This window comes from Thalassophryne amazonica, chromosome 6, assembly GCF_902500255.1.
Source record: "Thalassophryne amazonica chromosome 6, fThaAma1.1, whole genome shotgun sequence".
Taxonomy (NCBI): domain Eukaryota; kingdom Metazoa; phylum Chordata; class Actinopteri; order Batrachoidiformes; family Batrachoididae; genus Thalassophryne; species Thalassophryne amazonica.
In genome coordinates, this window is record NC_047108.1 from 88,390,484 (window position 1) to 88,418,147 (window position 27,664).

Here is a 27,664-nt window from a genome sequence, read left to right on the forward strand (position 1 = left end):
CAGCATTAGTGAAGGTTACAAATGATCTTCTTATGGCCTCGGACAGTGGACTCATCTCTGTGCTTGTTCTGTTAGACCTCAGTGCTGCTTTTGATACTGTTGACCATAAAATTTTATTACAGAGATTAGAGCATGCCATAGGTATTAAAGGCACTGCACTGCGGTGGTTTGAATCATATTTGTCTAATAGATTACAATTTGTTCATGTAAATGGGGAATCTTCTTCACAGACTAAGGTTAATTATGGAGTTCCACAAGGTTCTGTGCTAGGACCAATTTTATTCACTTTATACATGCTTCCCTTAGGCAGTATTATTAGATGGCATTGCTTAAATTTTCATTGTTACGCAGATGATACCCAGCTTTATCTATCCATGAAGCCAGAGAACACACACCAATTAGCTAAACTGCAGGATTGTCTTACAGACATAAAGACATGGATGACCTCTAATTTTCTGCTTTTAAACTCAGATAAAACTGAAGTTATTGTACTTGGCCCCACAAATCTTAGAAACATGGTGTCTAACCAGATCCTTACTCTGGATGGCATTACCCTGACCTCTCGTAATACTGTGAGAAATCTTGGAGTCATTTTTGATCAGGATATGTCATTCAAAGCGCATATTAAACAAATATGTAGGACTGCTTTTTTGCATTTACGCAATATCTCTAAAATTAGAAAGGTCTTGTCTCAGAGTGATGCTGAAAAACTAATTCATGCATTTATTTCCTCTAGGCTGGACTGTTGTAATTCATTATTATCAGGTTGTCCTAAAAGTTCCCTGAAAAGCCTTCAGTTAATTCAAAATGCTGCAGCTAGAGTACTAACGGGGACTAGAAGGAGAGAGCATATTGGCCTCTCTTCATTGGCTTCCTGTTAATTCTAGAATAGAATTTAAAATTCTTCTTCTTACTTATAAGGTTTTGAATAATCAGGTCCCATCTTATCTTAGGGACCTCATAGTACCATATCACCCCAATAGAGCGCTTCGCTCTCAGACTGCAGGCTTACTTGTAGTTCCTAGGGTTTGTAAGAGTAGAATGGGAGGCAGAGCCTTCAGCTTTCAGGCTCCTCTCCTGTGGAACCAGCTCCCAATTTTTCTTTCTTTTTTTTTCTTTTTAATATTTATTTCATTCATTTAAAAGAAAAACAGAAAAGCAAAAAACAAAAGCACCACAATACCAGAATGAAAAGGAGCAGAAAGAAGAACAAGTCTTATGATTTCTGCCCCTTTTAACAATACAATCTTTCAATATACAGCATCATAGTCAACATTATTTAACAGATTGCATTTCTTTAACTTGTCACATACCACTGACCCATTTCATAATTATGACCATTAATTAATAGATTACATCACTGACAGGTTATATTTAAACTTAAGACACTCCAAACATTATTAACAGTTTACTTTTTTTTTTTTTTTTTACTTTCTTGCAGCCCACTGACTTACTTCATAGTTTCATACTTACTTAATACATCTAATTTAATATGTTTTTTAAATAATTTAAGTGACCTTAATTCTTTAATTTCTTTATTAAGATTGTTCCATAATTTGACACCATTTACTGCAATACTCCTTTCCTTTACTTTGGTTCTAAATCTTGGTTTTTTAAAGACTTCTATTCCTTTCAATTTCACTTTCAACAGACACCCTCTCTACTTTTAAGATTAGGCTTAAAACTTTCCTTTTTGCTAAAGCTTATAGTTAGGGCTGGATCAGGTGACCCTGAACCATCCCTTAGTTATGCTGCTATAGACTTAGACTGCTGGGGGGTTCCCATGATGCACTGAGTGTTTCTTTCTCTTTTTGCTCTGTATGCACCACTCTGCATTTAATCATTAGTGATTGATCTCTGCTCCCCTCCACAGCATGTCTTTTTCCTGGTTCTCTCCCTCAGCCCCAACCAGTCCCAGCAAAAGACTGCCCCTCCCTGAGCCTGGTTCTGCTGGAGGTTTCTTCCTGTTAAAAGGGAGTTTTTCCTTCCCACTGCCAAGTGCTTGCTCACAGGGGGTCGTTTTGACTTGGGGTTTTTACGTAATTATTGTATGGCCTTGCCTTACAATATAAAGCGCCTTGGGGCAACTGTTTGTTGTGATTTGGCGCTATATAAATAAAATTGATTGATTGATTGACTTATATTCAAGTCTGAAGGAGACATCATCCTTCCTGTTAGTGACAGCATATAAGAGTGCAGGATAACCTTGATCTGTCAGTTTTTGCAGGGGTCCAGAGTTAGTGTCTGTTTTTTTTCTGGCATATTAAGCAAGCAGTATAATTTGTAACAGGCCGCTTTCTCTTTGGTTGCTTTGTTGAAAATTTGGGCTCGATGATTCAGGAAGCAAGTCTTCAGATTTTCACCTGTCTTCATTACCTGCAACAGCAATAAGTAAGTCCCTTCGGCTGCTCCCTTTTTTGCACTTGGGGTCGTCACAGCAAATCCAAGGTGGATCTGCATGTTGAATTGGCACAGGTTTTACGCCGGATGCCTTTCCTGACGCAACTCCACATTACATGGAGAAATGTAGCAGGGGTGGGATTTGAACCCAGAACCTTCTGCACTGAAACCAAGCGCATTAACCACTTGGCCACCACCCTTCTGCAACAGCAATATATAACAAAGGTCAACAATGGTTTTGCTACCTGGTGAATATTAGCTGATATAAGGTATTTCAGGTATGCTGATTCCAAATCTGTAATCAGAATTTGTCTAGCACATCAGGTTCTTGAGTTATGCACATGCCAATATTTAGCTAATCTATTGATATTATGGCGCTTCTCATGCAAATGTAGATTGTGTTAAAATTTTCTAATTTTAGAATAAAACAGAATTTAACACTAATTTGGGTGATTTTGGGTTGCTGAATCCAAATATGGTAAAACAATTCAATCAATAAACTGCCAACATTGAGGGCCAACATTGCCAGAAGTTTGTAATTTTTTTTTATAATGATTGCTTTGATCAGTCTACAGATGAAAACCAAGTTTTTGTGGTACATGTACATCAAGTGATGGAATACTACTGGAGCCCTGAATACATATATATATATGATTAATCTAACCTCAAAAATGGTTTGTTCAATGTTCTAAAATCAGAAATGCAAAATATGAAAAAAGAGACCTAGAGATATTTGGCAAATGCATCAAATCTAGCACACTGCAAATGTTTATGAGAAAGGAACAATCTGTCAAAATCAAAATCAAGACGTGGCCGGAACGAGTCCAAGTTGGAAAACACAATGTAAAACACCAGGCATTGATTGATCCACAGGAAGTATACCTTCCTCCCCTGCATATAAAACTTGGCCTCATCAAGAACTTTGTGAAGGCAGTGGATCATAGCTCAGATGGCTTTAAATACCTGAAGCAAAAATTTGGGGCAGTCCAAAGTGATGCCAAGCTTAAAGCTGGGATTTTTGATGGACCTCAAATACGTGAGCTTATTAGAGACAAAGACTTTCCATCTAAGCTCAGACCCCTTGAACTAAGAGCACGGGAATCATTTGTGCAAGTGGTACAGAATTTCCTGGGCAGCCACAAAGCCACAAACTATGAAGAACTAGTTGACAACTTGCTCAAATCATACAAATGCATGGGCTGCAGAATGTCACTTAAGATTCACTTCCTGCACTCTCATCTTGAGTTCTTTCCACCCAATTTGGGTGATGTGAGTGATGAGCATGGTGAAAGATTCCACCAAGATATCTCTGAAATGGAGACCAGGTACCAGGGTCGTTAGAATGCAAACATGATGGGTGACTACTGCTGGTTTCTACAGCGTGAAACGTCTGTGACCCACAAGCGCAAGAGCAAGTGTTTGGCTCACTTTTGAACTGTTAAGACTAATTGTGGAGTGTATTAATTTGAGTTTCCTCATAATGATTGATATTTTGGTATCTGTGTAATTTTTTTCACCAGTTGTGTGTTCATTTCTAATGAAATCATTGAGAACAATTTGGCGACTGGCGTTTATTGGTATAGTCACATAACTCAAAATGTTGACATGCTAGAGAAATTCTGTTTGCATATTTGAAATCAGTATACTCAAATTAGTCAAAATCAGTTGTTTCTCTTCAGGTAGCAGACAAAAAGTTTTTTTTTTGTTGATCAGTGTAATGAGTGAACATTATAAGACAGGCAAGCCAGATCTTTATCTACTGTTTCTTACCACTAATTGCAGCACAACTCCAGAAACCTGCAGAACACAACAAAGTATATACATATAAATTGATTGTATTTTATAGGGACAACCCCTGGCAAAAATTATGGAATCACCGGCCTTGGAGGATGTTCATTCAGTTGTTTAATTTTGTAGAAAAAAAGCAGATCACAGACATGACACAAAACTAAAGTCATTTCAAATGGCAACGTTCTGGCTTTAAGAAACACTATAAGAAATCAGGAAAAAAAAATTGTGGCAGTCAGTAACGGTTACTTTTTTAGACCAAGCAGAGGGAAAAAAATATGGAATCACTCAATTCTGAGGAAAAAATTATGGAATCATGAAAAACAAAAGAACGCTCCAACACATCACTAGTATTTTGTTGCACCACCTCTGGCTTTTATAACAGCTTGCAGTCTCTGAGGCATGGACTTAATGAGTGACAAACAGTACTCTTCATCAATCTGGCTCCAACTTTCTCTGATTGCTGTTGCCAGATCAGCTTTGCAGGTTGGAGCCTTGTCATGGACCATTTTCTTCAACTTCCACCAAAGATTTTCAATTGGATTAGGATCCGGACTATTTGCAGGCCATGACATTGACCCAATGTGTCTTTTTGCAAGGAATGTTTTCACAGTTTCTGCTCTATGGCAAGATGCATTATCATCTTGAAAAATGATTTCATCATCCCCAAACATCCTTTCAATTGATGGGATAAGAAAAGTGTCCAAAATATCAACATAAACTTGTGCATTTATTGATGATGTAATGACAGCCATCTCCCCAGTGCCTTTACCTGACATGCAGCCCCATATCATCAATGACTGTGGAAATTTACATGTTCTCTTCAGGCAGTCATCTTTATAGGGATATGATTCCTTCTTTATGTTCTCTAATGCCATATACCAACACAGTGCAGAGTAGCTACCTAAACTCTGTAAGTGAGATAGAGTATCTCGTCAGTAGTTTTACATCCTCATTGAAGACAACTTTGGATGCTGTAGCTCCTCTGAAAAAGAGAGCTTTAAATCAGAAGTGCCTGACTCCGTGGTATAACTCACAAACTCGTAGTTTAAAGCAGATAACCCGTAAGTTGGAGAGGAAATGGCGTCTCACTAATTTAGAAGATCTTCACTTAGCCTGGAAAAAGAGTCTGTTGCTCTATAAAAAAGCCCTCCGTAAAAGTAGGACATCTTTCTACTCATCACTAATTGAAGAAAATAAGAACAACCCCAGGTTTCTTTTCAGCACTGTAGCCAGGCTGACAAAGAGTCAGAGCTCTATTGAGCTGAGTATTCCTTTAACTTTAACTAGTAATGACTTCATGACTTTCTTTGCTAACAAAATTTTAACTATTAGAGAAAAAATTACTCATAACCATCCCAAAGACGTATCGTTATCTTTGGCTGCTTTCAGTGATGCCGGTATTTGGTTAGACTCTTTCTCTCCGATTGTTCTGTCTGAGTTATTTTCATTAGTTACTTCATCCAAACCATCAACATGTTTATTAGACCCCATTCCTACCAGGCTGCTCAAGGAAGCCCTACCATTATTTAATGCTTCGATCTTAAATATGATCAATCTATCTTTGTTAGTTGGCTATGTACCACAGGCTTTTAAGGTGGCAGTAATTAAACCATTACTTAAAAAGCCATCACTTGACCCAGCTATCTTAGCTAATTATAGGCCAATCTCCAACCTTCCTTTTCTCTCAAAAATTCTTGAAAGGGTAGTTGTAATACAGCTAACTGATCATCTGCAGAGGAATGGTCTATTTGAAGAGTTTCAGTCAGGTTTTAGAATTCATCATAGTACAGAAACAGCATTAGTGAAGGTTACAAATGATCTTATGGCCTCGGACAGTGGACTCATCTCTGTGCTTGTTCTGTTAGACCTCAGTGCTGCTTTTGATACTGTTGACCATAAAATTTTATTACAGAGATTAGAGCATGCCATAGGCATTAAAGGCACTGCGCTGCGGTGGTTTGAATCATATTTGTCTAATAGATTACAATTTGTTCATGTAAATGGGGAATCTTCTTCACAGACTAAAGTTAATTATGGAGTTCCACAAGGTTCTGTGCTAGGACCAATTTTATTCACTTTATACATGCTTCCCTTAGGTAGTATTATTAGACGGTATTGCTTAAATTTTCATTTTTACGTAGATGATACCCAGCTTTATCTATCCATGAAGCCAGAGGACACACACCAATTAGCTAAACTGCAGGATTGTCTTACAGACATAAAGACATGGATGACCTCTAATTTCCTGCTTTTAAACTCAGATAAAACTGAAGTTATTGTACTTGGCCCCACAAATCTTAGAAACATGGTGTCTAACCAGATCCTTACTCTGGATGGCATTACCCTGACCTCTAGTAATACTGTGAGAAATCTTGGAGTCATTTTTGATCAGGATATGTCATTCAAAGCGCATATTAAACAAATATGTAGGACTGCTTTTTTGCATTTACGCAATATCTCTAAAATCAGAAAGGTCTTGTCTCAGAGTGATGCTGAAAAACTAATTCATGCATTTATTTCCTCTAGGCTGGACTATTGTAATTCATTATTATCAGGTTGTCCTAAAAGTTCCCTAAAAAGCCTTCAGTTAATTCAAAATGCTGCAGCTAGAGTACTGACGGGGACTAGAAGGAGAGAGCATATCTCACCCATATTGGCCTCTCTTCATTGGCTTCCTGTTAATTCTAGAATAGAATTTAAAATTCTTCTTCTTACTTATAAGGTTTTGAATAATCAGGTCCCATCTTATCTTAGGGACCTTGTAGTACCATATCACCCCAATAGAGCGCTTCGCTCTCAGACTGCAGGCTTACTTGTAGTTCCTAGGGTTTGTAAGAGTAGAATGGGAGGCAGAGCCTTCAGCTTTCAGGCTCCTCTCCTGTGGAACCAGCTCCCAATTCAGATCAGGGAGACAGACACCCTCTCTACTTTTAAGATTAGGCTTAAAACTTTCCTTTTTGCTAAAGCTTATAGTTAGGGCTGGATCAGGTGACCCTGAACCATCCCTTAGTTATGCTGCTATAGACGTAGACTGCTGGGGGGTTCCCATGACGCACTGTTTCTTTCTCTTTTTGCTCTGTATGCACCACTCTGCATTTAATCATTAGTGATCGATCTCTGCTCCCCTCCACAACATGTCTTTTTCCTGGTTCTCTCCCTCAGCCCCAACCAGTCCCAGCAGAGGACTGCCCCTCCCTGAGCCTGGTTCTGCTGGAGGTTTCTTCCTGTTAAAAGGGAGTTTTTCCTTCCCACTGTAGCCAAGTGCTTGCTCACAGGGGGTCATTTTGACCGTTGGGGTTTTACATAATTATTGTATGGCCTTGCCTTACAATATAAAGCGCCTTGGGGCAACTGTTTGTTGTGATTTGGCGCTATATAAAAAAATTGATTGATTGATTGATTGATAAATCTCCTTGGAACGGCACCAAACAAAAGTTCCAGCATCATCACCTTGCCCAATGCAGATTCGAAATTCATCACTGAATATGACTTTCATCCAGTCATCCACAGTCCACGATTGCTTTTCCTTAGCCCATTGTAACCTTGTTTTTTCTGTTTAGGTGTTAATGATGGCTTTCGTTTAGCTTTTCTGTATGTAAATCCCATTTCCTTTAGGCAGTTTCTTACAGTTCGGTCACAGACGTTGACTCCAGTTTCCTCCCATTCGTTCCTCATTTGTTTTGTTGTGCATTTTTGATTTTTGAGACATATTGCTTTAAGTTTTCTGTCTTGACGCTTTGATGTCTTCCTTGGTCTACCAGTATGTTTGCCTTTAACAACCTTCCCATGTTGTTTGTAATTGGTCCAGAGTTTAGACACAGCTGACTGTGAACAACCAACATCTTTTGCAACATTGCGTAATGATTTACCCTCTTTTAAGAGTTTGATAATCCTCTCCTTTGTTTCAATTGAACTAGCTCGTGTTGGAGCCATGATTCATGTCAGTCCACTTGGTGCAACAGCTCTTCAAGGTGTGATCACTCCTTTTTAGATGCAGACTAACGAGCAGATCTGATTTGATGCAGGTGTTAGTTTTGGGGCTGGAAATTTACAGGGTGATTCCATAATTTAGTCCTCAGAATTGAGTGAGTCCATATTTTTTTCCCCTCTGCTTGGTCTAAAAATGTAACCGTTACTGACTGCCACAATTTTTTTTCTTGATTTCTTATAGTGTTTCTTAAAGCTAGAAAGTTGCCATTTGAAATGACTTTAGTTTTGTGTCATGTCTGTGATCTGCTTTTTTTCTACAAAATTAAACAACTGAATGAACATCCCCCGAGGCCGGTGATTCCATAATTTTTGCCGGGGGTTGTACATTGTACAGTGCAACTAGCAAGGTAAGTGAAAGACAGGGCATTTGCCTCATGCCTATTCTGTAGTATTTTAAAAAACATTGTCTCCAATATGTAGCTGCTAGTTCCTGAAACAAGTGTAAATAGCATAAAAATACCATAATTATAAAATATTTTAAATTTATACAAATTTGTATTACAGTGAAGTAGCCCTCATGTATGTTTATTGCTATTTATTAGCTGGAATTCTCCTGTTTACCTCTCTTATTTATTCTTAACAGCAGTAGTTTTGGTCAAATTGCAATATGAGGCCTGATGGTGAGGCTCACTAAAATCTTCACTGATCCTTTAGTTTTTGTCAATTTTTCACATTTTTTTCACAGAAGCGTCTACATTCTGCACATGAAAGAATGACACATTGCTTGATATGATTACTAAAAGGAAAAGTTTATTACAAATGAAGTATATGTGGAAAAATTGTGAGAAAATGATGAAAATTGGGGTTAATTTTCAGATTTTTCTGGTTATAAGTAATAAAAAAATGTTCTTTAAATGCATATTTGTGTTGTGTGGGCCGCTGAAGAGGAGGTACTGCTGGCCCACTACCAAAGGGCGCCCTGCCTGAAGTGCGGGCTTCAGGCACGAGAGGGCGCTGCCGCCTCACAGGAACAGCCGGGAGTCAATCAATCAATCAATTTTTTTATATAGCACCAAATCACAACAAACAGTTGCCCCAAGGCGCTTTATATTGTAAGGCAAGGCCATACAATAATTATGTAAAACCCCAACGGTCAAAATGACCCCCTGTGAGCAATGGTCCAGAGTTTAGACACTGTCACTCATCAGCTACGACAGCTGTCACCAATCACCAGGTCATCACCCACACTGCAAAAGCCGGACGACATCTCCACCTCGTCGCTGAGATATCGTCTACCTACGAGGTAAAACTCTCAGCCGTTATTGTGCCGAACGCACGTAATCTGTGTTTGAGACTTTTGCAGACTTACCTGGTGATTACTCTCAGCCGGAGCTGGGGTTTGCGGATTGTGGAGGAGTCGACGCTCTTCACTCCTCACATCAAACCTGATAAGTAGTTACTCAGGCTCTGCACGTACTGTGTACTTGTTTCGAAGGTGGAGGTGTCTTTCCCACCTTAACAGAAACCATTGTTCCAAGCTGACTGTTTACTGCGTGTGTTTCCACACACTCATTATATCTGTTCCTCTGCTTCCTGCCAGCAGTACCAGATCCGACAGTCGGAGCCGGTGACCACCTGGGGACTCAGGACTTGGCGGCTCCAGTATCCTTTGGGTTCGGTGGCAGTGGAAATCGTGTGGGATCTCGTTCTTCTCGGGATGGACGTCTCCTATCCTCGAGCCTGCCCACACGTCACCTTGTATATTTTGATTGTAACCCAAAGTCTGTGTTTGTCTGTATTCTTGTTGTGCACATTTCACAACAGTAAAGTGTTGTATTTTGACTCATCTATTGTCCGTTCATTTACGCCCCCTGTTGTGGGTCCATGTCATTACACTTTCCCAACAATTTGAACTTGATGATGTCAGTACATGTATTGTGTGTGCCTGGGGTGCATTTTTTGGTAGCCTACCCAACCCACTAAAGAGTTTAAGAGAAAATACCATTTTTCACTATTTTTGGTGAAGCTACCAAAGGTGCATATACAAAAATGGCCACAGTTTCAGTTCGCAGTATTTCCAGCAAAGCAGACCACTTATTCAGGTGTCCTTAAGGGTCGTACTAAAAGAAAAAAAAACAAGAAAAATGTGTAGCAAGTCGAGACCGGTCCAACCCTTTTTTTTTTTTAGCTTTAGAGTCGGTGGGGCCCAGACTAAAGAGTAAAATAGAGTAGAGTAGAGCCACTTAGGTGCCTGGTCTTGAGACCCAGGGATGGTAGGTTGAAAAGCTTTTTTATCCCATGGGAGCTCTCCCTACCCACCCAAGCAGCTCAAGAAATTGGAATTATCATATTATTATATCATAAGACATATAATAAGCCATGCTAGCTTATTATAGGAAGACAAATTACAAAATATATATGTTATCAAAAGGAAAACCTAAAACTATGTATTATATGTTGATATCTATTATTATTAAAAAGTAAGTCTCTTCGGCTGCTCCCTTGTTTGCACTTGGGGTCGCCACAGCAAATCCAAGGTGGATCTGCATGTTGAATTGGCACAGGTTTTTACGCCAGATGCCCTTCCTGACGCAACTCCACATTACATGGAGAAATGTGGCAGGGGTGGGATTTGAACCCTGAACGTTCTGCACTGAAAGCAAGCGCATTAACCACTTGGCCACCACCCCCACTCATATATCTATTATTATTATTATTATTATTATTATAGGACTTTACCAGGAAATAAAGCATTAAACAAAGTCAACTCCAATAATAAAAGAATAAATGCAGTAATAAAAAGTACGCGACAACAATTCACAAAAATCCCAAATGAAAAAGCTGATAATACAGAGAAAAGGTGCAACCTATGCTCCAGTGGGACGTATACTTTGGTGTGACTTATATATGGGGTTTTCCTCTTCAAGAGGCATTTTTTTCACAGGTGGGAATTAAATGCCAAAAATACAGTACATACCAAATTTGAGAAACAATGTGATTTTATGTTTCATTACTCAAATCTCAAACCATAAACTTTGCTTTCAAAAATACAAACTTTCTTTTGACTCTTTTCCGAAGTTGGCTGATTTTCTCAATGGGTTTAGCGTCAAGTGTTTATGTAGTTAAACTGTATTTTTGATCCAGTGCATTATTTCACACTTGTCACTGTCTACGCAATGAGTCATTATGATTCCCTGCTGGTTTTGTTTTGTTTTTGTTTTTTTTTACCCCCTCCACTTCATCAATGCCAAAGCTCTACTGTTCTTTCACAGTCTGTTGGTTTGAACTGGCTGAAGACAATGATGGCAAGACTGGAGAGGCAGCAGTTCAGCTGAAGGGAAATGACCACAAAGGGAGGAATAGGACAGTGACACGTGTCTGTGTGTGTTGACATGTGAATGTGTCGCACTGTTCCACAGAGGCCACTGTGCGTGTGGTCATTTATCTTTCACCTTTGACAGAGGTGGGATGTTTCAGAGAAAGTGCTGACTCACTGAGGCCACCGACTCCTGCTGTCTCTGATAGTCTGATCACCAATACATCATACTGATATATTTTTGTTAATTTGAGCACAATAATTGTGATCAAATTGTTTCTAAGGCTGAACATGAGTTCATACAATTCTAAAAGTTTTGCAGGTTTTTTTTATTAAAACTGTGCACACCTTTCAATGTTCTAACTGCTGAGAAAAGATGAAATTTAAATTGAAATTTCTTTAGTTCATTTTTGAAATATTTAATTTCCAGCTGATTGGAGATCCAACCCCCATTTCTTATTTCTATAAACGATTTGCATATAATCTTGAAAGATACTGTACGTGTTAATGCAGGATCTGTATGTGCACTAACTGTCGGCTTAAAATATCAAATTCAAAATGAGTGCAACCTGAGCTGATTCACATCTGTTGTAGTGTGTTTCTGGTGTAGTATGTTTCAACACCAAATTAGAGCATTTCAAAGCAATTTTATTTCGAATCAGTTGGTGACATAATGAGGCCCTGTTTAGCAGAGCTCGTGATTTTTTTCCTATGTTCTCCAGAACAATGTTTGAAACAAACAAATGCTCCAGAGCAGTGTTTGGAGTTTGTCATCACTAATTTGCAGTACAGAAAAGTTTTGGCACTGTGCACAGCTACATCTTATATATGTTGTTTATTGTGGTTTTAGTTTTCCTTTCTGTTATATATTTGGCTCCAATTTATCCATTGAGTCAGCATTATGTTTGCAGTTCCTAGCTTGTTAGCCCGGCAGACTGGTGCGACTATCATACATGTACTGTAGGAAGCAGACAAAATACATGAATTTCCACCACAGCTGTTAGTAATTTTTGACAGTTTATCCGGGATCCACTAACCACCATGTTAACTGATCCTCATATGAAGGCAGTCACCTCACCTAATTATCCAGCAGGTGGCAGACACGTTAATGGGCTGTTACATAGGCAGTTCCTCTTTTGGTCTCCCTAGTGCGTCACCTGATGCAGAACATTTTGATTTTTTTTTTTTTTTATGGGCCTGATTTACTAAGATCACAGATAATGAGTGCTAAATTGCATAGGCAATCCACACCTTTGAGTGTTGAGCTGGCGACAGTATTACAGATGATTTACTAGAGTAACTCTGCAATTAATAGCCGGCAGTAATGTATCGCAGACAGCAAGCAGCAGTATGTAAATGAGGATTTTGCACCTGGTAGTGGCCATAAGTGCAAAATTTAATTAAACCAGCCACTCAAGTTAAATTACTGGATGCAGGTGCAAAGTATCTCTTTAAGGTCTAATATACGTGAAGACAACTCGGTACTCGAACAACATGAAATTTTATTGATTTATGTAATCCATCAATCCATTTTGCATACCTGCTTATTCCAGTTAATGGCCAAGTGGGGCTGGAGCCTACCCCAGCAGTCATAGGGTGTGATTTGGTGTTCACCCTGGACAGGATGCCAGTCTATTGCAGGGCCACATATAGACAAAAACCACATTATCTAATGCTGTGTGTATTATCTTTACTATCATTATTTCTCCAATGTGAAACTGATTGATTTCAGTGCTGTTGCGGGGGGTTTGAAAAGTTTTGAGTCCCACCAAAAAGAAACCACAATTGAATTAATGGAATGCTTTTATTTTTCAGCATAATCCCCCACGTAAATCCACACATTTCCAGTGTTGCTGCAGTGCCTTAATACCGTTCTCATAGAAGGTATGCTAGAGAACCATGCCCTCCTTTTTCTGGGCCAGGCTCAAAACCTTTCAATCACCCCTCGTACTATGTCCTTTGGCAGGCTGTTCCGTATAGCCACCACTCTTACTGTAAATATGATATTCCTTAAATCCAGAACTGTCCTTCTTTTAAATAATTTCTCACTGTGACTGTCTTCTGATCATGATAGATCAAGAGTACATACACTGTGCATCTTGTGCTTTGTTTGGCACAACCTCTGCCTGTTAATGCACTCGCAGTTTAAAAAGAAAACAGTGTTGTATGGTTGGGGGTGCCTGGCTGCCTTTCGTTTCTGTCTTTTGTTTCTGTCTTTTGTTTTTCCTTCCAGGTGGCACGCGTTTAGGACTGAGTGGCTGTGTGACTGAGTTATCAGGACCTCACCCTGATCACCTGAGGCTGATCATGTGCAGCTCGTCAGGACTCACAGCTGTGGTGCATCTACACGGATTGGAGCATGGTGGCATTTAAGTCTGGAGTACACAGTGTGTATTTGCCAGAGACTCGACCTTGTGACCAGATGGGTGAGATCGTCGTCTTGAGAGCCATCTCATCATCATGGATGCAGAGACCGTCCAGGTTTGATGCTATGGTCTGTGAAAGAGGAGGGGGTGAGGTCTCACGCTCCTCAGCACACTTCCTGAGGTACGTTAGGTTTTGTGACTAACATAAGTACAGTCAGTAAATGTGGTGTCCCTCACACCTTATTATATTGAGCTGTTATGTTAGTCGTTTAATCAGCTGCCACTGCAGTTGAGAATGTGAACTGGGTGTTCCATGCCTGCAGGGTGGGAAGCTGATTAGTGATTAAGCCAGGAAGTGTTTGCTGTTTATGTACACCTTTGAGTGGTCTCTCTGTGTGTGGAGTGTGGACTCACATGTTGGTTTCTTCTTTCACAGACTCGGTTTGTCGCGGCCACCTGGGGGGTGTCGGCGAGGTCCTTGGGTCCGAACTGGTTCTGGCTCCGGACCGTTTGTGCTGCTAGGAGCGCACTGCTAATCCACCTCGCCAGACCGCGCACTTTTTGTTTGTACTTTTATCACATCACTGTTATGTCATTAAATTTTGTTATCCTTTGTACCGTGGTCTGCTTATTTCATACTGGGTCCTTCAAACGCTGGTCGGTTCTCCGTCCTGCGTCCGACACATAACAAACAGTCTCTTATCGCAGACATTTAATTCTGGTTTTATCCATGGTGTTCTAGCAAACTAGTGAATAATTATGGTACATTCTGCTGGTGGAATGCACACAGAGAACTTTGCAGTTCTTTGTGCACTCCACTGGCAGAGTTTTGATAAAACAAGCTGCCTCAAGGCGCTTCACACAAGTAAGGTCTAATCTTACCAACCCCTAGAACAAGCACACAGGTGACAGTGGTAAGGGAAAAACTCCCTCTGATGATTTTGAGGAAGAAACCTCAAGCAGACCAGACTCAAAGGGGTGACCCACTGATAAGGCCATTCTGACATTTCCAAGATTTTGCAAAGTTTTACAAAACAGAATATAACACAACACAAGAAGATGCATTTGATGAGAAATCCATGCAGGCATCCAGTCCACAGGCAGGGGTCATCCAGCAGTGCTCATGCCATTCAGTGGGCATGTTCCCACAGCAGAGTCCATTCCATTCAAGCAGACCAGACTCAAAGGGGTGACCCACTGATAAGGCCATTCTGACATTTCCAAGATTTTGCAAAGTTTTACAAAACAGAATATAACACAACACAAGAAGATGCATTTGATGAGAAATCCATGCAGGCATCCAGTCCACAGGCAGGGGTCATCCAGCAGTGCTCATGCCATTCAGTGGGCATGTTCCCACAGCAGAGTCCGTTCCATGTCCGTTTCAGAAATTATGCAGTTGTCAAATCCAGCACATGACATTGTGACATCTGCACCTCAAACAGAGGAAAAAAAGCAGAATCAGTCAGCCAGAATAACTACACCTAAGGTATAATGCATCAGCATTAAGCAACAGGAAAGCAGAGGTGATCACCGGCCGTTAGCCCTAAGCTTGAAACAAGCATAGTTAAATATGCCTGGTGTTTGCAGTAAATGGTTTATTTATTTGTTTAATTCTGTGCGAACTCTGTGCTGTAAGAGCATTCTGTCGAGTGCATTCGGTTAACACCAAGGTTTCAAATTCACAACTGCAGACTCTCTAAGCACCTGCTTCCTTTTAATCTTCATAAATTGTGCTGCATGTGCAAACCACACCTAAATTGACAATCTGTGATATTTTGAGCATTTGACAGATGCTGCCCTTGTTGTGCACTGTTAGTAACTCAGCATGCAGGTGTATTTCTGAGTGCAGTGATGTTATTGCCTATATTGTGGATTAATGCTAGAAGGACGGGTTGGGTCTGTGGTGACGCAGAATATTTTGGTCAGAATAGGATTGCTGTAATTCACGTCCATGTAGTGTTTGTTTTTTCTGAGAATACTTAATCAAGGTGGAAATTTTTTTTTTCTCAAACTGAACAAACATGCAGGATGCGTGCATCAAGTCGGACATATAACTTGGGACTCCGGCAAGGGCGGTCGCATCTCCTCCTCTCTCCTCTATCTCTGCTCCAACCTTCATGTCCCTACTTCACCTTACTGTGAATTCCTCAAACTATATTGGATTAACCATGGAATTGATCAGCTGGTCTTTGAATGCTATTGACACCATTTTTTCAACAAGGAAATCAGGGCTGGGGGACCCTGCGTGCCCAGATGGACTACCCTGCGGGCTATGTTCTTGACGCCTGGGAGTAATGGCGTGTCGCATGCTTGGTGCCATTCTCTGTGGATCTATTTATATTTGGTTTTATTGTAGGAGGGCTGATACTTATTAGTTCATGTGCTGCCCTGACCTACCAGAGAATTGGCAAGACGGCTGCCACCAGAACCATGACCCCTCATCTGTCCGTCGTGATTAATGAGTTGGGCAAGGCGATACATTCTCAGACTGCATTAACTCTTGAACTCAGACCCAAATCGGATAACATCTTGGAGCAAATGCACACCTTGCAATGGAAGATGTCGGAGACAAGGAAATACTCATAATTTGGATCTGGTTGTTCATGTGAGCTGCGAAGGTGTTTTCACTGCTCAACCATAAACGTGGCAGGCTTATCAGCCTCTGAAAGACAAAACGCCCTGTTGTTTTCCTCCAGAAGAATTTCTACGGCCTTGGTGAACTATTCGGCTGCCTTCTTTCTTATCTTCTGCAACTCCAGCCCACACGGACAGAAACTGACATAAACTTAACATATTTGCCACTCACACATGGACAGAGACTGATACACATGCCCCCCCCCCCCCCCGTCCGCATCCCAGCCCCCGCTCGCGCCACTCCCTTCCCCCTCCAGGGTGCAGTGCAGTTTTAGCTGCTGTAGCTCCCCGTTCTCCCCCAAGCTGGTGGCTGCATGACCACATGTTGCTGCGGCCCCACACTCACATTGCCTCAATTCAGATAACGGACTGTTTCAGAGTTTAGTGCACATAAACAATGTTGTCTTTAATTCTGATGTGTGCCATTATTACGGTAAACTGGTAATAATTGTGGATTAATTACTGTATCTTGTCTGTGGTAATTGGAGTGTGGACGTAATCTCATTGTTATTGTACTCGTGTAATGACAATGACAATAAATCTCATCCATCCATAAAGCTTTGGCCTCTTGAAAGAGGATTTATTTTAATATATAACTGCAAACAATCAAGAAAACATTCAATCCAATGTTGAGCTCAGTTGTCAAATGAAGAAGGGGATTGCAAGACACAGATTAAGGAACACAAACGGAGCTTCAGGACAGGATTAACTTTTATTATTCACTGTGCACTCACGACATCAAAAATAAGCACACTCCACCATTATAAGCGATATTGTGACTGCCAGTAAAGGCCAGGTAGAAGCTTAACATGCCTCATTGTTAGCATTCTTGATTCGTTAGATATGTGACGGGGTTCAGGAAGTGATCAAGTTAAAGATACCAACAACTAGTGATGAAACATCTAGCTAATGAACAAAAACATTCATGAGTTATTTTGATGATCATCTGTTTGAGTAATTTGTTGAAGAAGTATGTTATATTGTTTTGATACACTTCACATGATTCCATATATATATATTCCAACTTCACACTCATCACCCTGTCAGACACTCGTTTAACCTCCAACACACTTTTAACATACTCATCCTTTAAAATGACCCCAACACCATTTCTCTTCCTGTCCTCACCATGGTACAATAACTTGTACCCACCACCGATGCTCCTGCTCTTACTTCCCTTCCACTTGGTCTCTTGCACACACAATATATCTATCTTTCTCCTCTCCATCATATCAGCCAGCTCTTTCCCTTTACCAGTCATACTACCAACATTCAAAGTCCCCACTCTCATTTCCACCCTTCTAGGTTTCTTCTTCTCCCGCTGTTTTTAGAAACGTTCTCCTCTTCTTCTTCATCGTCTTCGCCCAGCAGTAGCCCAATTTCCACCGGCACCCTGTTGGGCAACAACACCGGTGGCGGACGTTGTTAACCCGGGCTGCGACCGATCCGGCATGGAAATTCGATTCTTAGTCTGCATAGTTGGTTGGCTTGTTTTACGCCGGATGCCCTTCCTGACACAACCCTCCTCATTTATCCGGGCTTGGGACCGGCACTCAGAATGTACTGGCTGCACACCCCATGTGGCTGAGTTACATGGCTTATTCACTCTTAACAATCATAATGCATTTTTTTTGTTGAACTAAAGTGTTGTATATGTACACTCCACCATTATAAGCGATCACGCTATTGTGACTGCCAGTAAAGGCCAGGTAGAAGCTTAACATGCCTCATTGTTAGCATTCTTGATTCGTTAGATATGTGACGGGGTTCAGGAAGTGATCAAGTTAAAGATACCAACAACTAGTGATGAAACATCTAGCTAATGAACAAAAACATTCATGAGTTATTTTGATGATCATCTGTTTGAGTAATTTGTTGAAGAAGCATGTTATATTGTTTTGGCCCAAATATGAGGCTAAGATTTTAAATGCACAGCTGTCTTAAAATTGCAGATTAGAATGTGACATTGTGTATATATACATCCAGGACAGTAGGTGTAGAGAAGGTAGCTGAATGCATAAGGAGTTGACCTGCCATTATTTAGAGCTGGGTTCGAGTCAGGCACATGCTACCTGTCTGTGTCCTTGGACAAGACAAGTTCTGGCTCACCCAGCTGTGAATGAGTACCAGCCTTGGCTGGGAAAACAAGACTTTTGTTGTTTTTTAAAATGCATCATATTCACCAATTACATGTATAGGTGGTGGGCAGTTTGTTCTTTTGGTTTCTCCCTTTTTCATTTGGGGTTGCCACAGCAGATCCACTGTCATCATAGTCCATGAGCCAGTCATCAATGTTGACCTAATCGGTACCATTGAAGGTGACTAAACGACACTTAGAATCCAGCCTCAGTGTATCATGGCCAACACAAAAATGTATGATAGCCATCCCAGGGTGGTAGCTGTAGCGAGGTTGGGGTCAGTGAAGAATTACATAGTGGTCAAAATTTTAAATTGCTCCAATCACATTGAAAACTATATCATATTATTTGTCTGATCATAACAATTCCAAAAAAGTATAGTTTGTACTATCTATGATGGAATGTTCTGTGGTTATGGGAAAAAAAGCAAAAATGGTGACAACGGTCAATTTCAGTTTGTACAGGGGTCAAAAAAAGTTGCTAAAATTCAGTAAAAAAAATGATGCAAATTATTGTTTGGGTTAATAGGGTTCTAATAAGGAATAGTTTGCACCATCTGTCATGCTTAGTTATCATATTACAGGGTAACATATGTCACATGTCATAGAATCCAATAGATGTTGACCTTGTTTGACCTTTACCTTGGAGACCAAACATTCAACACAGTCAAAACTATTCCATTTATTAATCTTTTTATTTCAACCAATAATTTGCATCATTCTGTACTGAAATTGGAGCAACTTTAACTTTTGACCCCTGTACAAACTGAAACTGACCTTTGCCACAATTTTTGCTGTTTTTACCCCATAACTCCAAAACATGTCATCACAGATAGTCCAAACTATACCTTTTTGGAATTGTTATGACCAGACAAGTAATGTGATATAGTTTTCAACATGATTGGAGCATTTTTAAAGTTTGACCTCTGTGTAATTCTTCACTGACCCCTACCTGGCTACAGCTACCACCCTGAGATTGCTATCATACATTTTTGTGTAGGCCATGATACACTGAGGCTGGATTCTAAGTGTTGTTGAGTCACCTTAAGTGGTACCGAAAACCTGCTTGGCCCATGGACTATCATAAAAGATTTACTACCAACAATATATAATACATGCAAGCAGCTAGTATTGCAGAATGGGTGGTATCGGTTTGCGTTTGCTCACAGATCCCTAGTTTGATATTACTTGAGCTCTGAGAAATCACATGACCCTTGTACTGACCAGACTGGGAAAACAAATAAACAAAAAGCATACACTTTTGAATTTGAATCTGAATCAATTACCACCCCATGTGGCTGAGTTACATGGCTTATTCACTCTTAACAATCATAATGCATTTTTTTTTTTTGTTGAACTAAAGTGTTGTATATGTTTCAAGCTGATATATCATTTATTATATCTGCGCACAGTTGCTTGGATATTGTTTCCAGTCCTGTCCATCTGTGTGAATGAAATTAATCACTTAGGTTTGATCTGAGTTGGAATAAACTTGGTGAAATGATTGAGGGTCAGAAAAGCAAGGTTATTTGATTTTGAGAAAAATTAGTTGAAAATAAAGATCACAGGCCAAGGCCAAAAATTTGCTCTGATGCTTATGTGATGGAGGCCAGCAGGAGTTGCTGTGCAATAGTAGTTAATGGGCCTCACTCCCCCAAAAGCCCAAGGATACTCTGGCCACTCAGGCCAGGGCCCGTTTTTTTTTTAGCCGACTGGTCAGAGCATCTGCCTCTCTTGCCAGAGATTGTGAGTTTGCATCCCGAGGGGAGCGAATGGGAGGAGTCATACACAGCACAGAGCAGCCGCTACACTTATATATGCCATATGGGATAAGGGTCAAATCTTTGCGATATTACGTATGCAGATGAAATGTAGTTTCTGTAATGTATGTGTGAAAGTTCAGCGTGGGCTTAATGATAACCCTGAGATTTGTTTGCTTTATTCCTACGATGAATGGCACATGCATCCAGTATTAATGTTAGCTGATTAAACTGGTATTTTGGTCTCATGAGACCAATGACCATGATCTCAGTCTTGTCTGAATTTATGTAACAAGGTGAAGTCCAGATTGAAAAGATGTTCCTACTAGTGTAGGTGCTAGTTGTCCATCAAATGATGGAAATCCGTCAAAATCGAAATTCAGTTTCTGTCATTTCCGTCAGAAGTTCTCACTCGCTAAGTTAAAAAATGATTTTAATGCTTTACTTTGACACAAATCGGTTGAAAACCAAAGAATTTCGTAGTGTTTTGCAATAATGGAGGTTGCCATTACCGGAAATGAAACCGAAGCGAGTTGATTTGTTACACGAGCCGTGAATGGTTGGATTTCGAAGCGACTGTCACTGCACCCTCGAATACAATAAGGTAGGTATAGCACATGGGTTGAAGTTTTCCGTCACCACGACGGATTTCCGTCATGGAAAATTTAACCAACATACGCGCACGTGGTGTCATTTGTGTTTTGGAGTCGAAATATGATACTCTCACTGTCAAAGCAACATCCCATTCTGCGCTAATCAAAGCAGCAGCAATGTGCGCGTGGATTGCGCTGCACCACAGAGGAAGGGACTGTGTGAATTTTCACTCCTCTCTGCTCTGTTTACTGCTTGCCATGGGCAGTCGGTCCTTCTCCTCCCTGTCTTTGTGGGAACATTGGCAGACCTTCCCCAAGTAGAGCAGGGCGTGGCTTTGCTTTGAACCAGTTAAGCATTGATCCGACTCGCTGCTTCGATGATTCATTGTTTTATTTCGCTTTATCTTAATTTTGCCCCGCTAAAACCCTAAAGAGCATATATCTGAGCAATATTGACCTTTTTTATGTTAAACCAACCTGTCATGGTCTTCTGACACAGTTGATAGATGTATTTTATAACTTAAAAACGGGACTAATGCTAGCGCGTTAGCATGTCTATGGCGTTTTCAATGTTAAAGTTAGTATTAAGCTGTTTGCATTTGCATCTCAGCACAGTTTGTGTGCATTTGTTTTCTGTATAATAATTAATGGCTCAGCATTTGTTGTTATAAAAGAGTCAAATGTATTACAAATTGTAATATTTTTAATTTTTTATTTATATATTAATAATAATAATAATAGCAACAACAACAATAGTAATAATAACTAATAATGCCACAATACAATTTTAGAGAAACAGACAACAAGACCCTGATAAACAATGAACATAAATATAGAAATAAATAACTGTTTCCTGTGAACATCTAGTGACTCTTAAACCTCCACTTCATCCCTGTTTTATTTAAGTTTAATGACAATTTGTTTCGGTCAAACCACATCTAAAAGCAGTGTTTTTACATAAGAAAAAATAAAATGAAGTAAACTGCACATTTGTGTCTTTTTTCATGAAAATATATTATTTAAGATCACATATTACACTTTAGTCAGGCCTTTGAAATGCTTTTGTGGACTCTTGCTGTAATATGTTGTCAGTGGTTGAGATAGTTGCTGTAGGCATCTAAAAATGCTCATAATCAGGTAAAACCTGATGGAAATCTCTTTGTGGTGTGTCGGTGATGTATGTATATGCAAAATAAAACAAAACTACTCCAGGTATGTTTTTGACACGAATATAACATCATAACTTTGTTACAAGCTCAAACGATGTTGCGTGATAAAGGCCTTTTAATAATAACTCACTTAAAGAAATAATGACAGTGGAAACAATGGCAAAACTCACATGTAAGTAAAAAAAAGAAAACAAAAAAAAACGGTTAATTGAAAAAATAATCGATTACTAAAATAATCATTAGTTGCAGCCCTAGTTTGTTTTACGAGTGAGAGCATTTTACCGATTAAATGTGAATAAGCCAGTTTTGAGTTTCTCAGTGCGTACAGTATGTGTTTTCAATACTGGTGACAGTGTTACTTTGTGCACAGCAGAACAACGTTGTCAGTTGCTTTAGTCCCTAATTTTGTATTTTACTGACTGTACAGCCAGCAACCCAGCACATGTTTGGCCATTAGAACCGATCAAAATACTACAGAAGACAAAGAATTTTTACTTGACAGTTTGAAGTGAGTTTTCTTTGTTTCAGAGGGTTTCATACCCATTAAAATTCACTAGAATATACAAAATTTGACTTGCTCTTTTAAAAAATTTCTGGGGTAGATGCCCCAGGCCCCCCATAATCAATACTTCACAGTTTGAAGTGACTTTTATTTGTTCATTACCTTTATGGACAGAATTTCTAGGTACAGTCAGGGTGTAGAGGGGGTCTGGTTTGGGAACCACAGAATCTTGTCTCCGCTGTTTGTGGACGATGTGGTTCTGTTGGCTTTGTCAAATCAGCACCTTCAGCGTGCACTGGAGCGGTTTGCAGCCGAGTGTGAAGTGTCCGGGATGAATCCAAATCTGAGGCCATGGTTCTTGACCAGAAAAAGGTGCTTTGCTCTCTTCAGGTCGGTGGAGTATCCTTGCCTCAAGTGAAGGAGTTTAAGTATTTCGGGGTCTTGTTCACGAGAGAGGGACGGATGGAGCGTAAGATCGACAGACGGATCGGTGCAGCGTCTGCAGTGATGAGGCCGCTGTATCGGACCGTCGTGGTGAAGAGAGAGCTGAGCAGGGGGGCAAAGCTCTTGATTTACCGATCGATCTACGTTCCGACCCTCACCTATGGTCATGAGATTTGGCTCATGACCGAAAGAACAAGATCACGAGTACAAGCGGCGGAGATGAGTTTCCTCCGCAGGGTGGCTGGGTGCTCTCTTAGAGATAGGGTGAGGAGCTCATTCACTTGGGAGGAGCTCGGAGTCGAGCCGCTGCTCCTCCGCGTCAAAAGGAGCCAGCTGAGGTGGCTTGGGCATCTTTTTCGGATGCCCCCTGGATGCCTTGCTGGAGAGGTGTTCCGAGGATGTCCCATCGGGAGGAGGTCCCGGGGAAGACCTGGGATACGCTGGACAGACTACGTCTCGCAGCTGGCTTGGGAACGCCTCGGGGTTCCCCCGGATGAGCTGGGGGAGGTGTGTGTGGATCGGGAGGTCTGAGCGGCTTTGCTTGACCTGCTGGCCCCGCGACCCAACCTTGGATTAAGCGGAAGAAAATGGATGGATGGATGGATAGATACACTTTTTTATTTAGAAAAATCACTGAGAAAAAGTGATTTTTATAATTAAGAAGTGTGTGTCCAGAATTCCCCAGAATGCACCAAAATGCACCATTTTTTAAAAAATTTCCGGGGGGCATGCTCCCGGACCCCCCAGTACACTTTGCGTCTGCGAGACACAATTGCATCTGTTGCTTCACCGCACAAACCGTCCACAGCCAAAAAATGTTTAGTCAAACATTTTTTCTCACCAGCACCCATGTACTAGCTTGATTAGTGGAGAAGACCACCGTGAGCAGATCATTCACTCCTTCAATAAATTTTGTCTCTGTGGAGTGATACGTTCTGGAGAGGGGACAATTAGTCGACATGACACATCTTTCTGGCAAGGTCATATGTCCTCAGTGTGTCCATTTTTGTGACCTCAGACAGTCGCATCCTTACGTCATTGGCACCAAAATGGATCACAGTGTTGCTATAACTGGTGTTATGCCTGAGTCAGCTGTCTGACCTTGTGTGTTGCCGACATCCTTAAATGCTGGCATATATCACCTTTCCATTGGTCACTTGACTTTTGACAATGGGTGACCTTGAATGAATTGATCAAATGTCAACACCATAAACAATGATATATTATGGTGTCACTGAAACACATAATTTTCATGAAATGGTGTCAAACATTTAAGGCTTGGGTGCTGCACTCTCTGAATGCCATATGTTTTCATATCTTTTATTACACATTCTCACTCCCAACTTGTCACATTTTTATGCTTTCAGTGCTCCTTTCTGTCATGATGTGACTGGTTGGGGGATGCCTGTTGTGTCATTTCATGACTAGTGGTGAGACGTTTTTGTTTTTTTTTTTGGCAGCAGCATTATTTCTTTAGTCTGAATGACGTATTGTTGTGGCGAAATCCAGTATTCACAGAAATTAAAAGATTACAGTGGTCGTTAGTGAGTGTGTTACAAACAAAATGGGTGAATGCACGGCATTAAATTTTAGAGCGTCTCATAATCCCTGTTCTTTCTCCTTCCACGAGACAACCTTTCTACATTGTCCCTCTTTGAACTTGTTGCTCTGATCACCAGCTGTTCCAAACATCTCAGTCCATCCTTGCCTTAGTTCCCTTGTGTAACCTGCTGTTTCCTGGTCCTCTGTCTGCCCCACACTCTGTTGCGTTCTCACCTTCTGTATGATGTTTTTGTAGCAGGGTGCGTGGTATTGTCGATCCTCTCTATACTACCCCATCTTGAAATTCATGAAAAGTCAAGAGATTTTTAACCTATCAGAGTATCTCACCTTTTGTAAGAGGGTCTGAAATGCTAGGGTACTTCTTTGCAGTGAGCACAAGCAGCTGTTCAATCAGTGCACACCCTTTTTCTTGCTAAACCATCACCTCACCTTCTTCTTCATTTGTATCCGCAGGGTTCAGCACCATCTCTACACTCGATGATGCTTCGGGGTCCTGTGCTGACTCTGATTGCCTCCCTATCCCTGTTATTCCTGCCACAGCTGCTCAGTGCTCAGCCGCTGCATGCACGATGAGGCGTGGGACCAGCCTGCAGGGTCGGCACTCTAAGGGATCAGGGTCAGAATGTGGAAGTGGAGATCCCATCCTCAGAAGCAGCCCCCAATTTCTGCACCGTCGCCACACCCACGATCCACAGCGGCACGTCACCCGACCATGGTTCTCTTCCACCGTAGACACACACACAGCCAACAGTCCCGCCCATGGATATGCAGCCAGTGATGTATTGCTTTTGTCAGGATACCAGTCCACAGAGGAGGCGGACAGAGTAAGTGACAGCACCTGTGAATCATATTATCACAAGTGAGGGTGGAATGATACATAGCATATCGTCACAGTTGGGTGTGATTACTTTGCAGTGTAGTCAGTTATTGAATACAAATTACAATCTAAATACTTTTGGTTTATTTGGATTGCTTGTAATTTCAATTCTTTTGAGAAACAAATATATATACGAGGTCTATTAGGTCTAATAAACCGACCCTTTTATTTTTTTTTAACTATATGGATTTGAATGACGTGCGATTACACCAATCATGCCTGAACCCTCGTGCGCATGCGTGAGTTTTTTCACGCGTGTCGGTGACGTCATTTCCCTGTGGGCAGGCCTTGAGTGAGATATGGTCCCACCCTCTCGGCTGAATTCCTTTGTTTCACACGCTGCTCGAGACGGCGCGCATTGCTTTATCAAAATTTTTTCTGGACCTGTGAGGAATATCCGAGTGGCCACTATTCGAGAAATTAAGCTGGTTTTTGGTGAAAGGTTTAACGGCTGATGAGAGATTATGGGGTGTTTCTGTCGCTGTAAGGACTTCCCATGGAGCAGGACGTCGTGCAGCGCTTCCAGGCACCGTCGTCGGCCTGTTTCGACTTGAAAACATCCTAATTTAAGGCTTAATTCACCCAGGACGTCGTGAGAGAACAGAGAAGATTCAGAAGAGGCCGGCATGAGGACTTTATGCGGACATTCCACTGTTTAAGGACATTTTGTAATGAAAGACGTGCGGGCAAATTCGCCGAGTCGTTTCCGTGACGACTCGGCGAATCTGTGTGCACCGCCACAGGAAAAACACCTCTGTGTTGAAAACCATTTGTAAAATTCAGGCAGCTTTTGATGGCTTTCAACAAGTGAGTAACTGAGAAATTGTTTAACAGCTTGGGCATGTTCCAACTTGTCCGTTAAGGTTTCCAACCTTTCCTGTCGCGACCCCCCGCGGTTGGGTCCGGCCCGACGTGCGACTCTGCCCGCATGTTCTTTCATTACAAAATGTCCGTTAACAATGGAATGTCCGAATAAACTCCTCATGCCGACTTCTTCTGAAAGTTCTCTGTTCTCTGACGACTTACTGGGTCAACAGAGCCTGAAATGTGGAAGTTTTCAACTTGAAATGGCGAGACGCTGCCGCCTCGAAGCGCAGATCGCCGTCAGGCACCGTGGGCCGTCCTTACGGCAACACTACCAGACCAAAATCTCTCATCAGCCGTTAAAAGTTTTACCGAAAACCAGCTGAATTTTATTGAATGGTGTCCACTCAGTTGTGCCTTACAGTTTTGAAAAAATTTTGATCAAACAAAGCAGCAGTCTCTGAGCCATTCCTAAACAATGAAAAAAAACGACGAGAGGGTGGGTGACTCCTCACTCAAAGACTGCCCACAGGCGAATGACGTAACCGACAGGCGTGAAAAAACTCGTCTGATGTAATCACACGTGATTCAAATCCATATGGTTTTTGAAAAAAATAATAAGGTCGGATACTTTTCGAATAGACCTTGTATATATATATATATATATACGAGGGCTGTCAATAAAGTTACGGTCCTTTTTATTTTTTTCAAAAACTATATGGATTTCATTCATATGTTTTTACGTCAGACATGCTTGAACCCTCGTGCGCATGCGTGAGTTTTTCCACGCCTGTCGGTGACGTCATTCGCCTGTGAGCACTCCTTGTGGGAGGAGTCGTCCAGCCCCTCGTCGGAATTCCTTTGTCTGAGAAGTTGCTGAGAGACTGGCGCATTGTTTGATCAGAATTTTTTCTAAACCTGTGAGACACATCGAAGTGGACACGGTTCGAAAAATTAAGCTGGTTTTCAGTGAAAATTTTAACAGCTGATGAGAGATTTTGAGGTGATTCTGTCGCTTTAAGGACTTTTCACGGTGCGAGACGTCGCTCAGCGCTCTCAGGCGGCGTCATCAGCCTGTTCAAGCTGAAAACCTCCACATTTCAGGCTCTATTGATCCAGGACGTCGTGAGAGAACAGAGAAGTTTCAGAAGAAGTCGGTTTCAGCATTTTATCCGGATATTCCACTGTTAAAGGAGATTTTTTTAATGAAAGACGTGCGGACGGGTCCGCGCGTCGGGACGCAGCCGACGCGGTGCGGCGGCACAGGAAAAACACCTCCGTGTTGATAACCATTTGTAAAATCCAGGTGGCTTTTGATGGCTTTCAGTGGAGTGAGTATATGAGAAATTGTTTAACAGGCAGGACATGTTCCAAC

The 27,664-nt window shown here is 41.1% G+C and overlaps 1 protein-coding gene across 1 annotated transcript in view; it reads left to right on the forward strand.

The window, feature by feature from the left end:
- Positions 1-27,664, forward strand: part of tmcc1a (transmembrane and coiled-coil domain family 1a) — a 117,726-nt gene that overhangs the window by 21,279 nt on the left and 68,783 nt on the right. The window contains 1 exon segment of the mRNA XM_034172729.1: positions 25,062-25,432. Coding sequence (XP_034028620.1) covers positions 25,178-25,432 — 255 coding nt within the window. The 5' untranslated portion in view covers positions 25,062-25,177.